At 37.1% G+C, this 22,462-nt stretch overlaps 2 protein-coding genes across 10 annotated transcripts in view; one reads left to right on the forward strand and one right to left on the reverse strand.

Moving 5' to 3' along the window:
* Window positions 1-22,462, forward strand: part of GABPB1 (GA binding protein transcription factor subunit beta 1) — a 61,422-nt gene that overhangs the window by 15,981 nt on the left and 22,979 nt on the right. For 8 of the 9 annotated variants that reach the window (XM_043472010.1, XM_043472014.1, XM_043472015.1 and 5 more), the window contains 3 exons: window positions 14,722-14,829; window positions 19,767-19,934; window positions 21,493-21,687. In XM_043472010.1, the coding sequence (XP_043327945.1) occupies window positions 14,722-14,829; window positions 19,767-19,934; window positions 21,493-21,687 (471 nt within the window). Of the gene's footprint in view, window positions 1-14,721; window positions 14,830-15,868; window positions 15,980-19,766; window positions 19,935-21,492; window positions 21,688-22,462 lie in introns of those variants that run through there. The other variant, XM_043472016.1, reaches the window with a different exon arrangement.
* On the reverse strand, window positions 11,358-11,582 carry LOC122443618 (mitochondrial import receptor subunit TOM6 homolog). The gene has a single exon (XM_043472018.1). It carries the CDS (start codon window positions 11,580-11,582, stop codon window positions 11,358-11,360), a length of 225 nt encoding a protein of 74 aa, XP_043327953.1.

A 22,462-nucleotide genomic window follows, 5' to 3' on the forward strand; every position in this document is an offset into this window, starting at 1 on the left:
CCTTGAACATCACTGGAAGTTGAAGGTGGCTTGGAGAATTTTGGAGAATTGTGAGCATTACTTTGCTAGCCTGTGAGATGAGTACAATTGTGTGGTAGCTGAACATTCTTTGGCATTGTCTTTCTTTGGAATTGGAATGAAAACTGAGCTTTTCCAGTCCTGTGGCCACTGCTGAGTTTTTTAAATTTGCTGGCATGTTGAGTGCAGCACTTTCACAGCATCATCTTTTAGGATTTTAAATAGCTCAACTGGAATTCCATCACCTCCACTAGCTTTGTTCGTAGTGATGCTTCCTAAGGCCCACTTGCCTTCGCATTCCAGGATGTCTGGCTCTAGGTGAGTGATCACACCATCATGGTTATCTGGGTCGTGAAGATCTTTTTTGTATAATTCTTCTGTGTATTCTTGCCACCTCTTCTTAGTATCTTCTGTTAGGTCCATACCATTTCTGTCCTTTATCGTGTGCATCTTTGCACGAAATGTTCCTTTGGTATCTCTAATTTTCTTGAAGACATCTCTAGTTTTTCCCATTCTATTGTTTTCTTCTATATATTTGCACTGATCAGTGAGGAGGGCTTTTTTATCTCTCCTTGCTATTCTTTGGAACTCTGCATTCAGAGGGGTATATCTTTCCTTTTCTCCTTTGTCTTTAGCTTCTCTTCTTTTCTCAGCTGTTTGTAAGACTTCCTCAGACAACCATTTTGCCTTTTTGCATTTGTTTTTCTTGGGGATGCTCTTGATCACTGCCTCCTGTACAGTGTCACGCACCTCCATCTATAGTTCTTCAGGCACTCTGTCTATTAGATCTAATCCCTTGAATCTATTTGTCACTTCCACTGTATAATCGTAAAGGATTTGATTTAGGTCATACCTGAATGGTCTGGTGGTTTTCCCTACTTTTCTTCAATTTAAGTCTGAATTTGGCAATAAGGAGTTCATGATCTGAGCCACAGTCAGCTCCTGGTCTTGTTTTTGCTGACCGTATAGAGCTTCTCCATCTTTGGCTGCAAAGAGTATAATCAATCTGATTTCGGTGTTGACCATCTGGTGATGTCCATGTGTAGAATCTTCTCTCGTGTTGTAGGAAGGGGGAGTTTGCTATGACCAGTGTGTTCTCTTGGCAAAACTGTTTGCCTTTGTACTGCTTTGTTTTGTACTCCAAGGCCCAATTTGCCTGTTAATCCAGGTCTCTCTTGACTTCCTGCTTTTGCATTCTAGTCCCCTACAGTGAAAAGGACATCCTTTCTGGGTGTTAGTTCTAGAAGGTCTTGTAGATCTTCATAGTACCATTCAACTTTAGCTTCTTGAGCATTGCTGGTCAGGGCATAGACTTGGGTTACTGTGGTATTGGATGGTTTGCCTCGGAAACGAGCAGAGGTCATTCTGTCGTTTTGAGATTGCATCCAAGTACTGCACTTCAGACTCTCTGTTGACTGTGGCTACTCCACTTCTAAGGGATTCTTGCCTACAGTGGTAGATACAATGGTCATCTGAGGTAAATTCACCCATTCCAGTCCATTTTAGTTCACTGATTCCTAAAATGTCAATGTTCACTCTTGCCATCTCCTGTTTGACCACTTCTAATTTACCTTGATTCAGGGACCTAACATTCCAGACTCCTATGCAGTATTGTTCTTTACAGCATCGGACTTTACTTCCGTCCCCAGTCACATCCACAACTGGGTATTTTTGCTTTGGCTCCGTCTCTTCATTTCTGGAGTTATTTCTCCACTCGTCTCCAATGGCACATTGGGCACCTACTGACCTGGGGAGTTCATCTTTCAATGTCATATCTTTTTGCCTTTTCATGCTGTTGATGGGGTTCTCAAGGCAGGGTTACTGAAGTGGTTTGCCCTTCCCTTCTCCAGTGGACCACATTTTGTCAGAACTCTCCACCATGACCTGTCCATCTTGGGTGGCCCTACATGGCATGGCTCATAGTTTCATTGAGTTAGAAAAGGCTGTGGTCCATGAATTAGTTTGATTAGTTTTCTGTGATTGTGGTTTTCATTCTGTCTGCCCTCTGATGGATAAAGATAAGAGGCTTATGGAAGCATTCTGATGGGAGGGACAGGCTGTGGGCGAATCTGGGTCTTGCTTTGATGGCCATGCTCAGTAAATCTTTAATTTTCTGTTGACGGGAGGGGCTGTGTTCCGTCCTTGTTGTTTGTCCTGAGACCAAACTATGGTTGAGGTAATGAAGATAATGGTGACCTCATTCAAAAGATCCCATACATGCACTCAGTGCCTCCGACCCTGCAGCAGGCCACCGCCGGCCCATGCCTCTGCCGGAGACTCCTGGACACTCATGGGCAAGTCTGGGTCAGTCTCTTGTGGGGTCACTGCTCCTTTCTCCTGGGTCCTGTTATGCACAAGGTTTTGTTTGTGCCCTCCAAGAGTCTGTTTCCTCAGTCCTATGTAAGTCTTGGCATCTCTGTGGTAGGGTTAATAGTGACCTCTTCCATGAGGGCTTATGCCTTACCCAGGTATGATGCACCCAGAGCCCCTGCCCCTGCGGCAGGCCACTGCTGACCCATATCTCCACAGGAGACTCTCAAACACAGTTCTGGCTCAGTCTCTGGGGTCTCTGGGTGGGTCCTGGTGCACAGTAGGTTTGTGTGAGCCCCCTGAGAGACTCTGGCGGGTATGGGGTTTGATTCTAAATGTTGATTTCCAAAGGCTTGTCCTTTGCCCTTGGATGTGGGGTATCTTTTTTTGGTGGGATCCAATATTTTCCTTTTGACAGTTGTTCAGCAGAGAGTTGTAATTTTGGAGTTCTTGCAGAAGATGAGTGCACGTCCTTCTGCACTGCCATCTTCAATTCACACCTAGACACGTCAATGAAATTGCAGGAAACCAATGACATTAAGAAAAATTTAAAAAGTAGCTGAAGGAAAAGATAACTATTGAAGTAGGAAGAATTAGGCTAACAGATGACTTCTGAACAATATAAATCAAAAGATAGGGAAATAATATCTGCAATATGAAATGAAAAAAAAAACAAAAAAAAACAAAGGAAAAAGCCTGTCAACCTAGAATTTTATGCCCAGTGAAAATATCTTTGAAGAATGATGGTGGAAATAAAGATATTTTAAACAAAAACAGATTGTTACCAACTTTGATTAAAGATAATTTAAACCAGCTTCATTCATTGGAAGTTTTTGTGATGATAGAAATATTCTTTGTGCTGTTCAGTATTGTAGTTATAAGTTACATAGGACTGGCGAACTCTTGAAATGTGGCTAGTGTGAAATGTGGCTAGTTTAATTTTCTAAAATTAAACTAAATTTTAATTTAAATGGTTAGTGCACCTTAGTGCAGTCCTGAAGTATATACATGAGGTAGAATGAACCCCACATGGTCAAAATAAAAGGTATGAAGGGCTGAAAAAGAAAGTGATGTATATTTAGAAAATGAAAAGGAATAAGGACTGTATAGTACAGTAGAAATTATCTTATGGATTAAAAAACAAGACAGAAGCAGAGCGGAAATGAATGGGATTCTATATTCTGGAGTCCTTGTCTAGAAGGAGGGTAAATTTAAAAAAAAATGTGGAAAACTTTAAAGATATAAAAGGAAAGAAGAGTATGATGAACCCCACATATTCATTACCTAACTTCAACAGTGATCAACTCATGGCTAATCTGGTTCCACATACATCCCTCAATTTATAACAAATTTCAAGTATCACATCATTTAATCTGTAAATATATTGTTTTTAATCCTAAAATGTTATAAACTTAAACTAAATATTGTCAGATCCAGACAGTTTCTTATTATCAATATTAATATCAATACACATTTAAGCAGTGTTTCAAATCTCCAAATGATCTTTTAATTTATTTTAAATTTAGGGCAGTTTTAGCTTCACAGCAAAATTGAGGGGAAAATAAAAAGGTTTCTCACATACCATCTTCCTTCCCCATACGTGTGTAACCTCTGCCACTGCCGGTGTCCCCCACCAGAGTAGTACACTGTTACAACTGTGCATGCACTAACACGTCATGCTCACCCAGAGTCCATAGTTTACATCATGGTTCATTCTTGGCTGCGTGCCTTCTGTGGATTTAGAAAAATGTGTAGTGGCAAGTATCCATCATTAATGGTATCATGCAAGTAGTTTTTCAGTGCCCTAAAAAAGTGACTTTCAAAAATTTACATTTAGTTTCTTCAAACTGAATCCAAACAGAGTCCCCCCATTGAGTTTGATTGATGTGTTGGTTGGGTCTTCTAAACTCTGTAGGTTTTTGGGGAAGGGGGAACTAAAGATTTTGATTAACTTTAGACTTTAATGCATGGCATGGTATCTAGGGAACCACTAAAGAAAGAATATAACTTCCAAATCAGTAGATGAAATAGAATGTTTAAAAAAAAATCAATCTGAAAGAAGACAAGAAAGAACAGAAACTGAACAGAGAACAGTGGAAAGCATACAATAAGATGCTAGATTTAAACCTAGGTAGATAGTACTTAAAGGTAGAAATGTCCAAATGATCCCACAGGTATCATCCTAGCACACAGCACTATCAGCCTGAAATATTTTCATACCTGGTATTCCTGTCTCAGTTCTTCCCAGCCACTGTGTATTTCCCACATAATAACATGAGTTGTTGTTCAGTCACTCAGTTGTGTCTCTTTGTGACTCCATGGACTGCAACACGCCAGGCTTTCCTGTCCTTCACTATCTCCTGGAGTTTGCTCAAACTCATGTGCATTGAGTTGATGATGCCATCCAACCATCTCCTCCTCTGTTGACCCCTTCTCCTCCTCCCCTTTCCCAGCCACCAGTGTCTTTTCCACTGAGTTGAGTCTTTGCATCAGTCAAGTGGCCAAAGCATTGGAGCTTCAGCATCAGTCCTTCCAATGAGTATCCAGGGTTGATTTCCATTAGGATTGACTGGTTTCATCTCCTTGCTCTCCAAGGGTCTCTCAGGAGTCTTCTCCAGCACCACAGTTCGAATTCTTTGACTCTCAGCCTTCTTTATGGTCCAACTCTCACATCCGAACATGTGTAGTTTTTTTAAAAACTAATTCAATCACATCACAACCCTTAAGTTTAAAACATTTTAACATTTTCCTAGTAAACTGAATACAATCCAGACTCCCTAGTAGTGCCTATAAGGCCCTACATGAAGTGGCCTATTCATACCTTTGTGATTGCATATCCTATTCTTCTACTTTTATCTCAAGGCCCTTATATTGGGTTGGCTAAAAAGTTCATTTGGGCTTTCATGTAACATCTTATAGAAAAACTTGAGCGAACTTTTTGGCCAACCCAGTGCTTGGCCTCTCTCTGAATCACCAGGAACAGTCAGAATTCTTAGCTTTAAGCACCAGAAACCACCTCTGGTGAATTTTATAGGAAAGGAATACATCACAGAAAGAAACTGCTGTCGTTACTGTCATTGGAATCTGCTGCTGCTCTTGTCATAATGGATTCCGTGTACTTCCTGCTTTTTTAATGGCACTACCATCTAAGTTAAATTCCAGCTTAGATACTTCTCTTTTGGAGAGGAGATCATATGACTGTATCCCAGTTGCAAGGAAAGCTGGGAAAGCAGTTATCTAGTTTCAGTAATAGGTGGAGGTTTCTGCCTTTCAAGACTGATGAGGAGAATTCCCTAGATGTTGAGTTGCTAAAAGATCATTATATCCATCATGGTGCTTTTCTCTGGGATCCTTCCTTGCCTTGCCTCTTCCTTCATTTGTGTCTCTACTCAGATGTCACCTCCTCAAGGAGGCCTGACCTTAGACTTTTCTTAAATGGCAGTTCTCTGTCCCTAATCTAATACTCTCCATGTTCGTACCCTGCCTTATATTTTCTTCATAGCAGTTATCACTACTACTACTTTAACTAGTTGATTGATTAACTAATTGACAGGCTCTCCCTTTACTACACAAGCTCTGTGGGGTTAGGGACTTGACTGTTTTTGTTTGCCTTTCTTTTGGAAGATACTGTGTGCTAAGTAAATGTTTGTTTAATGAACGAAGAGGAAGTGTACAGATTATGGTATAAATTTCTGATAAAAATGGAAAGGTAGAATTGTTGAGGAGTTAGCTCATTTAAGAAAAAGCTTATTGGGGAAGAGGAATGTTTGAAATGGGTTGGTTGAAATCTGGGATTTGGAGCAAAGGGTTGTGACCATTGCAAATGGGAAATATCATGAGGTCTGGAATAAGGTGGGCTTGTATGGAATGAGGAAGAACTATTAGATTCTGATGTCTGTTGGAGATTATTAAGTGGGAGGTTAGAAAACTGGATGAAATGAATGTATGAGGTTGAAGTAGTTGATACACAAACTTATACTGTAGGTTGAAATTTTGACTTGATTGCTACAGAGGAAAACGTTACTCATTTTTTTTAATTAAAAATAAAATAGTATTTTCACATAGCTGAGTACTGTGTCGCTATAAAACAAAATTTGATTTATACCTTTTTTTTTTTTCAGATTCTACATATAAGTGATATCACATGATATTTGTCTTTTTCTGACTTACTTCACTCTATATAATCTCTGGGTCCATTCATGTTGTTGCATATGGCATTATTTCACTCCTTTTTTATGACTGAATAATCTATTATGTGTGTATTGTTTCACATCATGGTTTTCTCTGGATGTGTGCCTAGGAATTATTGATATTTTTATTTTGACAGCATTTGATATATGTTGTAGGGTAAAATCCGTAAGCTTTATGCTTATGTGTGTGCCTGCTCAGTCGGTTCAGTTGTGTCTGACTTGTGACTCCATGGACTATAGCCTGCCTGGTTACTCTGTCCATGGATTACCCTGGCAGGAATATTGTAGTGGGTTGCCATTTCCTTCTCCAGGGGATCTCCCTGACCTGGGGACTGAGTCTGCGGCTCCTGTATTGGCAGGCAGATTCTTTACTGCTGAGGCACTTTATGTTTATGTATTAGGAGGCAATAGAGATACTAGCTTTCAATTCAAAGAAACAAAGCAAAAAACCTGACAGTGTTAAATTGAATTATAAATGTCAGTATGAATTTATGATTTAAAATGTTTATTTCTTAATTCTACCCCAATGTATATTTCTTTCTTAGCTCTGTCCATTGAAAAGACCTAGAAAAAGTGTGTCCCTTTGGTAAAAATGAGTACTGCTCTTGCTCCAGTTTTGGTCTTTAAAAAACTTCTACTTAGGATCCAGAGCTCCTCAAGAAATGACTGATTCCAGGATTGTGTCGGGAAACACACATAGTGCAACTGGAACATGTTCTGTCAGAAGTGGGAAAACTTTCACAGACACAAAAGCCAACCTGAAGAAGCTCTTGTCCAAAATTGAGACAGATTAAGATGAAAAAGAATAAGGAGAGTAATGTATAGAAACAAACAAAAAAACCCCAGAATAAATGGAAATGGCATTTATACTTGTTCTTTACTCTGAAAATCAGTAAACATTTGAACTGCCTTTTTAGTAGAAACTATATTATAGTTAATGAGGAGTGTCAGATAATAAATACAGAAAGAATTATAGAATTGGAAATCATAATTTGTTACAATCTGTTATGGAATAATTGACTTGGGCCAGGATCATTAATGGATGCTGAAAGTGTTAGTTAAAAGGTTCAATGATAATTGAATATTCATATGGTGTCAGAGCAAATCCACAGAGTTCTGGCTGGTCTTGAAGTAATATGATAAAACTTGACACATATACAGTATCGTTATGCTTTCTGTTGATGGATGTTTAGTTTGCTTCCATGTCCTAGCTGTTGTAAATAATGCTGCAGTGAACATGGGGATGCATGAATTTATTTAGAATAAAACTAATTTTGGAGAAGGAAATGGCAACCCACACCAGTATTCTTGTCCGGAAAATCCCATGGACAGAGGAATCTGGCAGGCTACAGTCCCTGGGATTGCCAAGAGTTGGACACGACTTAGCGACTAAACCACCACCAAAACTAATTTAGAGGTGTAACAACCAGATATAGTGTTTGTCAGCTTTAAAGTACATTTGTTTTTAGAAGGGAGCAGGATGAAGCAAGATGGCCAACTTTTAATTTAGCATGGGGGTGATGGGCACATGGATAAGTGTGTTTGTGTACATACACACACACACACACACACACACATATATACACATATACATATACTTTCCTATATTTGAACATTTTTGTAATAAAAACTCTTGAAATATTTTTCTGTTGACACTTAAATCGCTTGTAGTTTCTTATTCATTTTTTTCTATTACAAAAAGTATTTCTATACACGTTCTCATACATGTTGCTCTCTTTGTACACATGCTGTAGAGTATACAAGGAAATAGGCTAGCTTCCTAGCAGTGAAATCTCTGAATCAGTGGGCAGGTGCTTCTTCAGCTGGACTAGATACTGATGAATTGTTCTTCAAAATGATTGTACTGATGAGAATTTTAGAGAAGGAGGTCATGAAATGTATGTCTTTTCTACTAGATGATGAATTCTTTGAGGGTAGAGACTCACATACGTTTGTGTGTTTAGTCTCTAAGTTGTATCCGACTCTTTGCACCCCCATGGACTGTAGGCTGCTAGACTTCTTTGTCCATGGCATTTTCCAGGCAAGAATACTAGAACGTGTTGCCATTTGCTAACTCCAGGGGACCTTCCCAACCCAGGGATAGAAGCTGAGTCTCTTGTGTTTCATGTATTGGCGGAAGCCCCCCAGAGACTCACATATAGAAATATTTAAATTGAATGAAATTGTATTTTAGGGAGATTGCCTGGCAGCAGGCTGGAGAAACCACAGTTAGGTCAGCTAAGAGGCTATTGTGATGTTTAAAGTATGAAGCTATGAGTGTACAGGAGTAGAGGTAGTGGAGAGGAAGGAAGGAAATAGAAATCTTGGAAAGAAAAGATCAAAGTGTATGCATTCTTATTGTTGGATATTGATGTTTCACTCTTGTGCCTTACAACAGCCAGCAGTTGGTTGGTTTCACTTTATAGTAAACAGGTAAGTTATGCTTTCCTGGTTAATTCAAAACTGTGTATTGGTCCAGGTCTAATAGAGTTCTAGCCTTATCTCCATTCTATGCTCATACTCATTTTCAAGCCTCAGTCTCTTTCTGGGATAAATACATGTGATTTAAAAAGAGACTAGTAGTTGAATGAGGTAAAGGGACAGTGAATTGCAAAGATGAAGTAGAGTCCAAAGTAGAATTTATGGATGCTTCATCTCCAAATCAGTTTGTGAAGTCTTACAAGGACCAAAGCTATATCTTCCTATAGTTTTTAGAAGGAAAGTCTATCCAGTCTCATAATGGAAAATTCATTGCATGCAGTTTTTCTAAAAGAATGTCATATATATATATTTAAACATATACATGTTTATATATGTATTCATTTTTTCCAGTTTTATTAAGATATAATTGATATACTGCATTGTATAAATTTCAAGGTGAACAGCATAATGATTTGATTTACATACATCATGATCACCACAGTAAATTTAGTGAACGTCCACCGTCTCATATAAATACAAAATTTTGTGGTGAGAACTCTTAGGATTTATTCCCTTAACAACTTTTATATATAACATACAGCAGTGTTGGAGAAGGAAATGGCAACCCAGTCCAATATTCTTGCTTGGAGAATCCCATGGACAGAGGAGCCTGGTGTCTGCAGTCTTATCAGATCGCAAGAGTTGGACACGACTGAGCGACTAAGCACACACAGCAGTGTTGATTATATTAATCATGTTGCACATTACACCCCAGTGCTTACTTACAACTTCTTGTAACTGGAAGTTTGTACCTTTTTATTATTTTCATCCAACCCCACTCTCCTCACCCCTGCCTCCTGTTACAACAAATCTGTGTCCTTGAGTTTGTTTTTGAAGCGTAATTGACCTACAGCACTATGGTAGAAAGTTGTGTAGAGATGCCCAAAGGTGGGGAGAAGAGCTATTAATATAGTCTGCATTTTTTGGTCTCTATTTGAATAGAAAACTGTTACACCTTTAAAGGTCAGAGCCTTGAGAACTGGCTATCCTGTATATTTTTCTTTTTTTTCGCTACGTTGTAAGGCATGTGGGACCTTAGTTCCCTGACTAGGGATCAAACCCATGCCACTTGCAGTGGAAGTGCAGAGTCCTAACCACTGGACTGCCAGGGAAGTCCCTATAGGCAGTGTTCTTAACTTGTAGCAAAAGCAATAGAATACAAGGTAAGGTTAAGGTAAAAGAAACAGATCCAATATGGAGTCAGATTTGTTTTCCTCTATTACAGTATCTTTTATTTATGAGTGTGGGTGGGAAATGGGCTGGGCAAAATCTGTATTTAAGCTCCATGGTGGTTGTGTGGAATTTTATTATACTCTTGTGTCTGTTTTTATATATACTCAAAATTATCCATAAAAAAGTAAAAAAATATAAAGACTACAATATTTATGATATATATTAATTTAACTATTGTTTGTAGTAAGGCATTTCAGTGTTTTCCTATTTTAAATAACACTACTATATATACATTGATATTTCAAATAGTTTTCTTGTGATTTCTGTGAGTGGAATTACTAGGTCAAAGTGTGAAAATTTCAAAAGCTTTAGATGTACATATAGTGTTAAATTTCTTGGTGAAAAACTAGAAGAATTTTATTGGGTTTATAATTGTACTCATTGAGCATGTGGGTGACATTGCAAATTTTATTCTAAAATTTTGAGTGAGACAAAGTTTATTATTAAGTATATTGTAGTAGGCTTACATTATCTAAGTGTTTTAATTCATTTTCTTTTTTGAGTGTTAATAACAGTTCATGGAACTAATACTTCAGTTTTATGGAGAGTTTTCATGTCCAGTAAATGCTGTAATTCTCACAATAGCTTTTTGAACTATGAATTCAGTTCAGTTCAGTCACTCAGTGGTTTCCGCCTCTTTGCGACCCAAGGGACTGCAGCTCGCCGGGCTTCCCTGTCCATCACCAACTCCCGGAGCTTGCTCATACTCAATGTCCATCAAGTCGGTGATGCCATCCAACCATCTCATCCTCTGTCATCCCCTTCTCCTCCTGCCTTCAATCTTTCCCAGCATCAGGGTCTTTTCTTTTTTTGTGTACACGCTTTATTTGTTAAAATACCATTAGGTTATTCCTCAGGATAAGAGCAAAGATCATCCCCTGCGGAAACTTAGGATCTGTGTACAGCATTTTACAGAACAGAAGACAGCACTAGCTGAAGCCTGCATGCTGGCCAGAGAAGGGTGTCATGAGCGGACTCAGCAAAGAAAGGAAGTCTGTCCAGGAAGGGAGGTGCCATCTGAATCAAACTCCAGTTGCCATCAGGGCAAGTCTTGTGACGGTCATGGATTGGAGGCTGTTTTTGGAAGGATCGAGGACAGCACAGGGGTTCTATGTGTCTTCACAGCTAGACCTCAGGCTGAGGTACCATTAGGTCAATGTCATTCAAATTTCTGACCAGCCACACTCTTGCAGCAAAGAGTCCCACATTGAGAATCAAGTTCCTCTGGAAGTCATTCCTGTCGGTGCCAAAGCGGTAGACACCCTCGAGCCAGTCTCCCACATTGTCTGGAATTTGGGGAGCTTCATTTTCTGAGCCCACAGCGGTCACACCGGCCCCACTGAAAGCCATAGCAGCACCTCCGCTCTCCGTAAGAACTCTGAGTTAAGTTGAGTCGCTCAGTCGTGTCCGACTCTTTGCTATCCCATGGACTACAGCACACCAGGCTTCCCTGTCCATCACTTTCAAACTCATGTCAGTTGAGTTGGTGATACCATCCAACCATCTCATTCTCTGTCGTCCCCTTCTCCTCCTGCCTTCAATCTTTCCCAGCATCAGGGTCTTTTCAAATGAGTCAGTTCTTCACATGAGGTGGCCAAAGTATTGGAGTTTGAGCTTCAGCATCAGTCTTTCCAATGAATATGCAGGACTGATTTCCTTTAGGATGGACTGGTTGGATCTCCTTGCAGTGCAAGGGACTCGTAAGAGTCTTCTCTGCATCACAGTTCAAAAGCATCAATTCTTTGGTTCTCAGCCTTCTTTATGGTCCAGTTCTCACATTCACACATGACCACTGGAGAAACCAGAGCTCTGACTGGACGGACCTTTGTTGGCAAAGTAACGTCTCAGGTTTTTACTATGCTATCTAGGTTGGTCATAGCTTTTCCTCCAAGGAGCAAGCATCTTTTAATTTCATGGCTGCAGTCACCATCTGCAGTGATTTTGGAGGCCAGGAAAATAGTCTGTCACAGTTTCCATTGTTTCCCCATCTGTTTGCCATGAAGTGATGGGACTGGATGCCATGATCTTAGTTTTCTAAATGTTGAGTTTTAAGCCAGCTTTTTCACTCTCCTCTTTCACTTTCATCAAGAGGCTCTTTAGTTTCTCTTTGCTTTCTGCCATATGGGTGGTGTCATCTGCATATCTGAGGTTATTGATATTTCTCCTGGCAATCTTGATTCCAGCTTGTGCTTCATCCAGCTTGGCATTTCACATGATGTACCCTGCATATGAGTTAAATAAGCAGGGTGACAATATACAGCCTTGACATACTCCTTTCCCAATTTGGAACCAGTCTGTTTTTCCATGTCTGGTTATAACTGTTATTTCTTGACCTTTATACAGGTTTCTCAGGTGGCAGGTAAGGTGGTCTGACATCTATCCTGTCTCTTGAAGAATATTCCAGTTTGTTGTGATACACATAGTCAAAGGCTTTAGTGTAGTCAATGAAGCAGAAATAGATGTTTTTCTGAAATTCTCTTGCTTTTTCTATGATCCAGTGGATGTTGGCAATTTGATCTCTGGTTCCTGTGCCTTTTCTAAATCCAGCTTGAACATCTGGAAGTTCTTGGTTCACGTACTGTTGAAGTCTGACTTGTGGAATTTTGAGCGTTACTTTGCTAACGTGTGAGATGAGTGCAATTGTGTGGTAGTTTGAATATTCTTTGACATTGCCTTTCTTTGGGTTTGGAATGAAAACTGACCTTTTCCAGTCCTGTGGCTACTGCTGAACTATGAATTACAGAAATTCTAAACAAAATAGACTTTTTTCAAATTAATTACTTGTAGTAATTTCTGTTACCACTAGATGGCCCTCTCAGCAGGTACTTTTGAACAAAAAGTAGCTAGTTTATAGACATTTTGAAGTTGCTGTATAGATCTTAACATACATTTTAATTGGAGTTTAAAAATGGTTTATATCAGATTATGATAAGCTGTTTTAGAATTAGTAAAGAAATTCAAGAGGAAGTTTTTTGCAGTGGGTTTTGTTTTGTTTGCTTCTCAAGAAGAGAGTTTTAAACTAAATGGCATTCAGTACCATATACATATTTTCAGTAAATATTTTAAACCTTCATTAAAACTTAATGACTTGAATTAGGCTTCTCCATTTGCTTGTGGGAAAGATATTTGTCACTTTGCCAAAGCAAAAAAGCAATCTTTCCTGCTAAGTCTTTAAGTGATTTTATATAAATCTAACTCTTTATCTCTGAGGATTTAATATATAGATAATGAAATAAGTAAACTGATGCTTGATGTGGAGCTATGGTCCCCTTGGTCAATTTTGTTGTCCTAACAGAATTGAGTTCCTCTAAGGGTTGGAATTATTCTACTGTGGTGTTCATGGTTCCTGTCTGATGAGAAGTTGGAGTGAAATTGCTATATTTTAGTATTTTTATCATCTTAACTTTTACTATCTTGACAAAAAAATTAGAGCATCTTTGATTTTGGTCTTACTTGACCTCACATGTATGTTCTTCTGTTGATTTTTCAATATTATTATATTCATTAGTTTTGCTTTTATAATAAATATTTTGTTTTGCCCACTCTCCTAGCCTGAAATGAAAGCTATGGTTAATATTATCTGTACAATTTAAAAATCATTGTATTTCCTCCCATCCAAGTACTAACCAGGCCCAACCCTGCTTAGCTTCCGAGATCAGACGAGATCGGGCGCGTTCAGGGTGGTATGGCCGTAGACTGTATTTCCTTAATTTCAAGATAAAGGGAAGTAGAAGGAAAGCAGTTTATAATAATATGTGTATTTCAATATGTAAGTACTGGAGCAGATTATACTAGGTGAAGCAGATACATACTCCCTAGACTGTGACATTAGTTTTTTCCAGATTACTTGTGTATCTTGTATTCAGGATTTCAGGTACAGGGCATACTTACTTTATAGATGCTTAGTGAGACACATACTCTATTGATAATACTATTAGACTCTCTTTTCCTTATTTTCATTAAATGTAAATTGTGCCTTTTCTGAAAGAACATACATGCAAATGCCTATACAAGGATTGAACATACTTATTTTCAAATTCTGAGCACATTTACTGTTACAAAAGAAAGTTATGGTAGCTTTATTTTAAATTTTTACCAGTTAAAGAGGGTAATGTATTTACTTTACTTCTGTTTATATTTGTGAGATAATTTTGTTGCTGCAACTCCTCCAGTGAAAACAGTTTGTTGCTACTTTTAAATTCTAGACAAGCTTTCTCTGCCTCTTACCTCTTCTATTTTTTTTTTTTTTTTACCAGCTATGTTCAGAGAATTCAAACTAATTTTATTGCCCTAGGTAAAAGTTTAATAAAAATCTGCTTCCAAAGTTCAAATAAAAATTACTTTTGTGTGATCTGTAGTTTCAGATTAACTGTATCACAACCTTTTAAAGAGATAATTGAGAAATGACTTATTAATAAAGATAGAAGGGGAAAGAAGTCATGTCATAATATATAAATGGAGATGTTAAATTCATCTGTGTTTTGTTTAGATGTCCCTGGTAGATTTGGGAAAGAAGCTTTTAGAAGCGGCACGAGCAGGTCAAGATGATGAAGTTCGTATTTTGATGGCTAATGGAGCTCCTTTTACTACAGACTGGGTAAAGAATGATTTTAATGTTGTGGTGTTTTTTTTTTTCCTTTCTTCTTGTTCTTACTTTTTGTTTTTCCAGTTAAAAGTTTAGTCAGTATTGTGTTTATAAATGGTGAAAAGTAATTTTTTTTAATTCTAAAACTGCAAAAATTTGTTTGCAGTTTTAGAATTATAGCTAGCTTTTTAAAGAGAATGGTTCATATAGTTTTTTTAAAAAAATATTGGACAACCTTATCCAAATATTCTGTCCAACCATGGATTTTTCCTTAAATTATGGATTTCAGTAATGTAGGATGAATGTAAAATGTAGCTGCTTGAGATTTAATTTAAAGGCCTTATAAATAGCACAGGTAGGATTTATAATTCAGAAAAAACAAATTTGGTGTTAATGTTATAATTGATTCTAAAAAGTAAAAATGTTTGCATTTCAATTGATACTTGTGAAACTATTACAAACGTGACCCAGAAGGAAGAAAGGAATGGGAAGGAGTTCTTAGTAACTATAGAAGGCAATTGTGAAGAAGATAAAAACCATAACTATTAAATTCTGTAGGTAAATCAAAAGGGATGGTCTTGGTAGTATGGAGGGTTAAGAATCTGGATTAATTCTCCCACTGGTAACAACTAAAAATTCCAGAGTTTTGATTTTGTTGTTTTTAGCTTACTTGTTCCATGTTCTTTTTTATATTTTATTCGGAACAAATTTTTTTATTATGGAAAATTTCAAACACATTAACCCCTGCATACCCTTCAAAAATTATCAAATCAAATGAGTCTTGTTTTCTCTATAGTCCCACTTTCTTTCTTTATTTTGTATTATTTTAAAGTAAATTTCAGGAACCATTTTGTTTCATCCATAGATTTCAGCGCCTGTCTTTAAAAGATAAATATTTTTTGACTGAATATGAAAAAAAAAATTGTTAGTGCACCAATGAGTTAGACAGGGATTATCAACCTGAAAAACCAAGCGAAGGCCAGAGCCAGAGAAATTTCAATCTTAGAACATTTTCTGACTCAGTACATTTATTTGCCTGTTGGTTTTCCCACCTCCCTGGCATAGGTGACTTTAGAGGAAGACCTGAGACTGCTCACAGAGAGAAGTCTTATAGAGATCCTTTCCCCATAATACTGGAATCCCAGAGAGATGTACCTTCATGGTAAGGGTAACCAGAAACACCCCCGCCTTCCTCCTGCCTGCCCTCGCCCCTGTTGTTGGATACTGCAAGACAAATGAAGCAGCCTGATCCAAGTATCAAATGGAGAGAGGAAAATTTTTGTTGATATAAATTTGGAGTCAAATATTTGTGGCCTTAACTCACAAATACTTATGTATTCTGCAAAACCATGAAGTGAAAAATGAATTTAAGGTGGTCTTTGGACTAGAAGTTCCCCCAGGTTTCCAATGTGAGCAAATGAATATTCTTTCTGGAGGAACCTATTCATCCCAGGCTTTATATCCACAAATGAAATTCCATGGAAAATGAATGGTCAAAAATAATTGAAGACACAGGGACACAAAGCAATTTGGATAATAACCCACTGGAACAACTGATAGCATTAAGCAGACTTATAAGGACTGTAGACAAGATTTTAGTAACAGATGAGGAGCAGCTGAAGAGAGAATTAGTAAATTGAAAGGTAGAAAAAAAAATCATCCACAGTGCAGCACAGAGAAAAATAGAAAATATGAAAGATGTCAGGAGTCATGAAGGCTAGTGTGTGAGAAAGTCTAACATATATCTGATCATAAATCTACAAGGAGAGTAAGAATAGGGCTGAAATTATTTTTAAAAGATAATGGTTTAGATTTTCCAAGACTGGTGAAAGATGGTAGCTCACAGATTCAAGTAACACAGCAAACCTCCAGCAGGATTAATAAAAACAATCAGTACACATGTAGACACATCATAGTGATCCTGTAGTACATCAAGACAAAAAAAGCCTCGAAACATCAGTGAGGGATCACCTCACACCTGTGAGAATGGCTGTCATCGAAAAAAATCTATGCATAACAAATGTTGGCAAGAATGTGGAGAAAAGGAAATTCTTGTGCGCTGTTGATGGGGATGTAAACTGGTGCAGCCACTATGGAAAATGGTGTGGAGATTCCACAAAGAATTAAAAATAGAACTATCATATGATCTAGCAGTTTCACTCCTGAGTATCTTATCTGGAAAAAATGAAAACTCTCAATTTGAAGAGCTGCATGCACCCCAATGTTCATAGCAGTGCTATTTATAATAGCCAAGATATAAAAGAAATCTGAGTGTCTACCAACACAAAAATGGATAAAGATGTGGAATATTACTCAGCTATAAAAGAGAATGAAATTCTGCCATTTGTAGCAATATAAGTCAGAGAAAGGCAAGTACTGTATGATCCCACTTGTTTGTGGAATCTAAAAATAAACAAATGTATATATCAGAACAGAAACTGGACTCACAGATATAGAAAACAAACTAGTGGGGAGAGAGAAGCCAGGAGGGACAAAATAGGATATAGGATTAAGAGAAGCAGACTACTGTATATAAAATACATATGCAACAAAGACATATTGTATAGCACAGGGAATTGTAGCCATTATTTTATAATAACTTTTAATGAAGTACTATTTATAGAAATACTGAACCATATGCTATATACCTGAAACTAATACTGTATATCAATTATAGGTCAATTAAAAAAATAAACCTTGAAGAAACACAAAAAAACCTTAAGAAAAATTAATGTCAACAGTACATAGAAATTCTCATGACAGTAATGACAAAGATAGGGCAAATGGCTTGATATGGTACTTTACTAAAGCAAAAGTTTAAATGACCAATAAACATGAAAAGATGCTCAGCTACATTAATATTGGGTAAATGCAAAGTAAAATCATGAAATACTATTGCATATTCACCAGATTAGCAAAAACAAAATTAAGAAGTCTGGCAGTACCAGCTATTGGTGAGGAGATTCATATATTGATACAAACATTTTGGAGGACAATTTGGCAGTACCTTGTAAGTCTGAATATGTACCTGCCCTAAGGAATAGCTGTTGAACTTCAAAGAATATTCCCAAAGGAAACTCTTGTTCATATACTTGAGACATGTATAAAACTATTTTTTTTTATAAGACTATTTTTAATAGCAGCATTATTCATAATAACAAAAAACTGGAAATTTTAATGTTCAGCAATAGATTGGTTAAATTAATTGTGGCTTATTCACTTGGTAGAAAGTTACAAAGCAGAGAAAACTAGTGAACCACACTTAAATTCATCAACATGGGTGAATCTTATGATGTTGAGCAAAAGAAGGCAAGTCTCAGGGAAATACATCAAATGCGATTCTATTTAAATAAAGCTCAGCAGGCAAAACCGAAGTATATTGCTTAGAGATATATAGTAATAAAAAAAAAAGCAAAGTAAAACAATGTTTACTCCAACTTCAGGGATTGAGGGAAGGGTTTTTTAGGGAGTGGCATGTAGGAAGATTTTAAATTTTGGTAATGTTTTATTTCTAGACTGTGATGGTGTTTACCTAATTTTTTCCCTTCAAACTACATATATGTATGAATATATGTATGTATTTTTTGTATCATCAACCAAAAAGGTAAGGTCTCTAGAAGAAGAAATAAAATAAGCCTTATATCATACTAAGTAGAGCTCATGGCTGCTAAATGGGCTGCTGAGATACTTATTAAATATTAGAATTTGAGAGTATAGAAAGGGCCAGTTTAAGAAACAGAATATGGAGAAAGAAAGGACTCTTTAAGAATCTTCTTTGATCTGCTGGAATGACCATTCCTTAAAAATACAAGGCTTTTAATAGTAATGAAATAAGTATTCCAAGGGTAAGTGATTTCCATTTTTACCATGTATTAAGAGCACATGCCTCGCTTTGTATTGACTCTTGCTGTGTGACTTCAGGCATATCAATAACCTTTGTGCTTAGTTTCTTTTACTCCCAAATGAGGATAGTAATAGTACCTATGTTATAAGGAGATTGAATGAGATAATAAGTGTAAAGGCCTTAGGATAGTGCTTGCTATGGAAACAAAAGCCTTAGTTGCTATTATTACTGTAGTGGTCTTAGCAAATCACGTATTCTAGTGAACTCTCTTGGTTCTTTAAAATGAATGCCTTGATAATCATAGAGTTGTAGGGACTTTCTGTGCTGCTAAATGCTTAGGCTATAATATAATTCTAATTATCATCTATTAAGAATATACCTCTGATAAGGCTCTCCTTCACATATTAGTATGTATTTCCCCTGTATGAATGTTGTGTTAATATAGTGACTGGGCCACATGGAATCAATTTCAGGAGAACTGGGCTCTGATTTGGTTCTTTTTTAAAAAAATTTTATCGGCACATATAGTTGATTGACAATATTGTGGTAGTTTCTGCTGTGAATTTTGGATCTGTCTTAATTCACCTTTGGCAATGCACCTCAGATCAGATTTTTCCCTTGAAAAATGACTGTATGAACTCCTTTAAAAAGATTACTGAGGTGCTTTAATTCCTGTGAAACAGTTGAATGTAAAAATGTACACTAACATTTAATTGATATGAGTTTCTTAGATGAAAAGAAGTTTTTGTGTGAATAGTATAGGGAAAACATCCTAGTACTCAAAAATTTCTCAAACTCTTAATTGCTGATGAAATTAATTTTGTTTAGACTATTTATCTGATAAAAAAATAAAGCATGTTTGAATTAAATGAAATATTGACTTTTCTTCCTTGCTGAGAAACGAATGGGACTTCTTGAAGGTTCCTTTGAAGAGACTGATCAGCAAAAATTACTCCTTTTCAGTTTTGAGTTACTATTGTTAACATTTGATAAAAAGATAATCTGTTTGCTCTGTGGACACAATATATAAAATAGAAGGTAGAAAAAGAAGTATATTTAAAAATGACTATACATGTGGATTTTTTTTTTTTTTCTTGTGGTGTAGCTGGGAACTTCTCCACTTCATCTGGCAGCACAGTATGGACATTATTCCACCACAGAAGTACTACTCCGAGCTGGTGTAAGTAGAGATGCCAGAACCAAAGTGGACCGAACACCATTGCATATGGCTGCCTCTGAGGGCCACGCCAGCATAGTGGAAGTTTTGCTTAAGGTATGTGTTCTCTTTTTGTACTTTGCTTTTGAAAGTCAGCCCACAAAGGTTTATAAAACCATAGTGGTTTTGTAAGAGGGAGAAGGGAACTAGTTTTGTTACTGGCCAGGGTCCTTGGACTCCTTAATCAATAGAAATTAGTAAGAGACCAGACAAGAAATTCAGACAGGGCTTGTGCTTCAGCATGAGGGAGTGAAAATAGGGAATAGGTTCTCTTGCTCATTCTCTGAGGAGGGAGAAGCTGGTCCCTTAAATAGGGTGAGGGTAGGGGCCAGTCCAGCCATTTAGGTAGGAGGGGTTGCTTGAGTGGTCTGCCCTCCCCCTTTGGTGGAGCTGTGTATAGTACCCAGGTTTTGCTCCCAACACCTCAGAAGTGGCAGTTGGGATTTTGGTGTTTTTGTATTTAATGTTCATAATTTGCCCCAATCGCACATGCAGTTATTTTTAGTCCCTATAGTTCCTTTGTATTCTGTAGCTAGAGGAGTTACTTGTCCAGGTGTAGGCACTGCAGCAAAGGGTCTAAGGTCCCAGCCTGTCTCAGTTTGATTGAATGTCTGCCTTTTCTACCCCCGTTATCTCACTTTTTGTGTGTAAGCATTCATTTAAATGAAAATTATTTTAAAGTTAAGTCAGTTGATTTCTTAGATCTTAGTCTTTGCTATGGTCAGCGACCCATAACTTTGTCTTACTCAACACATTTTAAATGTACATTGAAGGGAATGTTAGTTTGGATAATTAACAAACAGACAAATAGTATGGACAGGGCTTTTTCTTTAATTATCTAAATGCCAGAGAGAAAATTCTTTGAAACAGAGAGTGTTAGATGTAGATATTCTTAATCCTTTTTATTCTAGCCTCTAGATCAGCTTATCTAAAAAACATAGAGTGTAAGCCATAAATACGAACCATATGTAACTCTAGATTTTCTCTTAGCTACATTTAAAAAGTAAAAAAGAGTTTTTCATATTATATTTTATTTAACTCAGTATATATAAAAAATTATTTCAGTATGAATCAGTATAAAATTATTACTGAGATGTTTCGCATCCTTTTTTTGGTGTGATGTCTTTGAATTCCTGTGTATTTATGCACACAGCGTCTGTATTCAGACTACATATATCTAGTGACTACCATTATGAATAGTGTACCTCTAGAAAGATCCCTGTTAATTCATTATATTGCACTGGTTTTGAAAGCAAAGGATATTTTTGTGTAAATAAGGGGCTGGTGGGTTTTGGAGGAAGCCATATAGTTTTCTTTCACTCCTTATGCCATTTTAGTCCTTCGTGCTCATGACTGGGTAGCTTAAAAAATAATTGCTGTATTCCTGAGAAATCAGAAAGAAGGCAATTGGGAAAGCCTTCCCAAATAGGAAACTGACTAAATTAGCAGATGTATGGTGATTCTGGGAACAGGTAGATTATTCAGCACACAGAAATAAGAGTTAATCATGTTAGTAGCAAATTCTTGGTTTAAAGCACAGTGGTTAATATTTTCATATCAGGACTTTTTTATATTTCGTATTTTAGAATATTCTTATTTTGGAATATTTTTATAGCATGGTGCTGATGTTAATGCAAAGGACATGTTGAAGATGACAGCTTTACATTGGGCCACGGAACACAATCATCAAGAGGTGGTGGAGCTTTTAATCAAATACGGTGCTGATGTACACACGCAAAGTAAATTTTGTAAAACGGCGTTTGATATTTCAATAGACAATGGAAATGAAGATTTAGCAGAGATACTACAGGTAACTTTCGGCTTTAACTTAAGAAAATAAAATAGAGTATAAAAAAGAAAATAATAAAGATCTCTGTCATACGGATGATTTAACTATTTAGCTTATAGGTTTTTTTTTTAATTTATTTTTTAATTGAAGGATAGTTGTTTACAGAATTTTGTTGTTTTCTCTCAAACCTCAACATGAATCAACCATAGGTATATACATATATCCCCTCCCTTCTGAACCTCCCTCCCACCTCCCTGCCCATCCCACCCCCTAGGCTGATACAGAGCCCCTGTTTGAGTTTCCTGAGCCACACAGCAAATTCCTGTTGGCTATCTATTTTACGTATGGTAATGTAAGTTTCCATGGTACTCTTTCCATACATCTCACCCTCTCTTCCCCTCTCCCCATGTCTATAAGTCTATTCTCTATGTCTGTTTCTCCACTGCTGCCCTGTAAATAAATTCTTCAGAACCATTTTTTTAGATTCCATATATGTGTGTTAGAATACAATATTTATCTTTCTCTTTCTGACTCACTTCACTCTGTATAATAGGTTCTAGGTTCATCCACCTCATCAGAACTGACTCAGATGTGTTCCTTTTTATGGCTGAGTGATATTCCATTGTGTATATGTACCACAACTTATTTATCTATTCATCTGTCGATGGCCATCTTGCTTGCTTCCATGTTCTATCTATTGAAAATAGTGCTGCAATGAACAATGGGATAGATGTGTCTTTTTCGACCCTGGTTTCCTCAGGGTATTATTTAGCTTATAGTTTTTCATTTTGGACAT

This window comes from Cervus canadensis, chromosome 6 (genome assembly GCF_019320065.1).
Source record: "Cervus canadensis isolate Bull #8, Minnesota chromosome 6, ASM1932006v1, whole genome shotgun sequence".
NCBI classification, from domain to species: Eukaryota; Metazoa; Chordata; class Mammalia; order Artiodactyla; family Cervidae; genus Cervus; species Cervus canadensis.

What these genes read in the sequence shown, in the direction of transcription:
- LOC122443618 (XM_043472018.1), bottom strand. Translation starts at nt 11,582, where the DNA reads ATGGCTTTCAGTGGGGCCGGTGTGACCGCTGTGGGCTCAGAAAATGAA.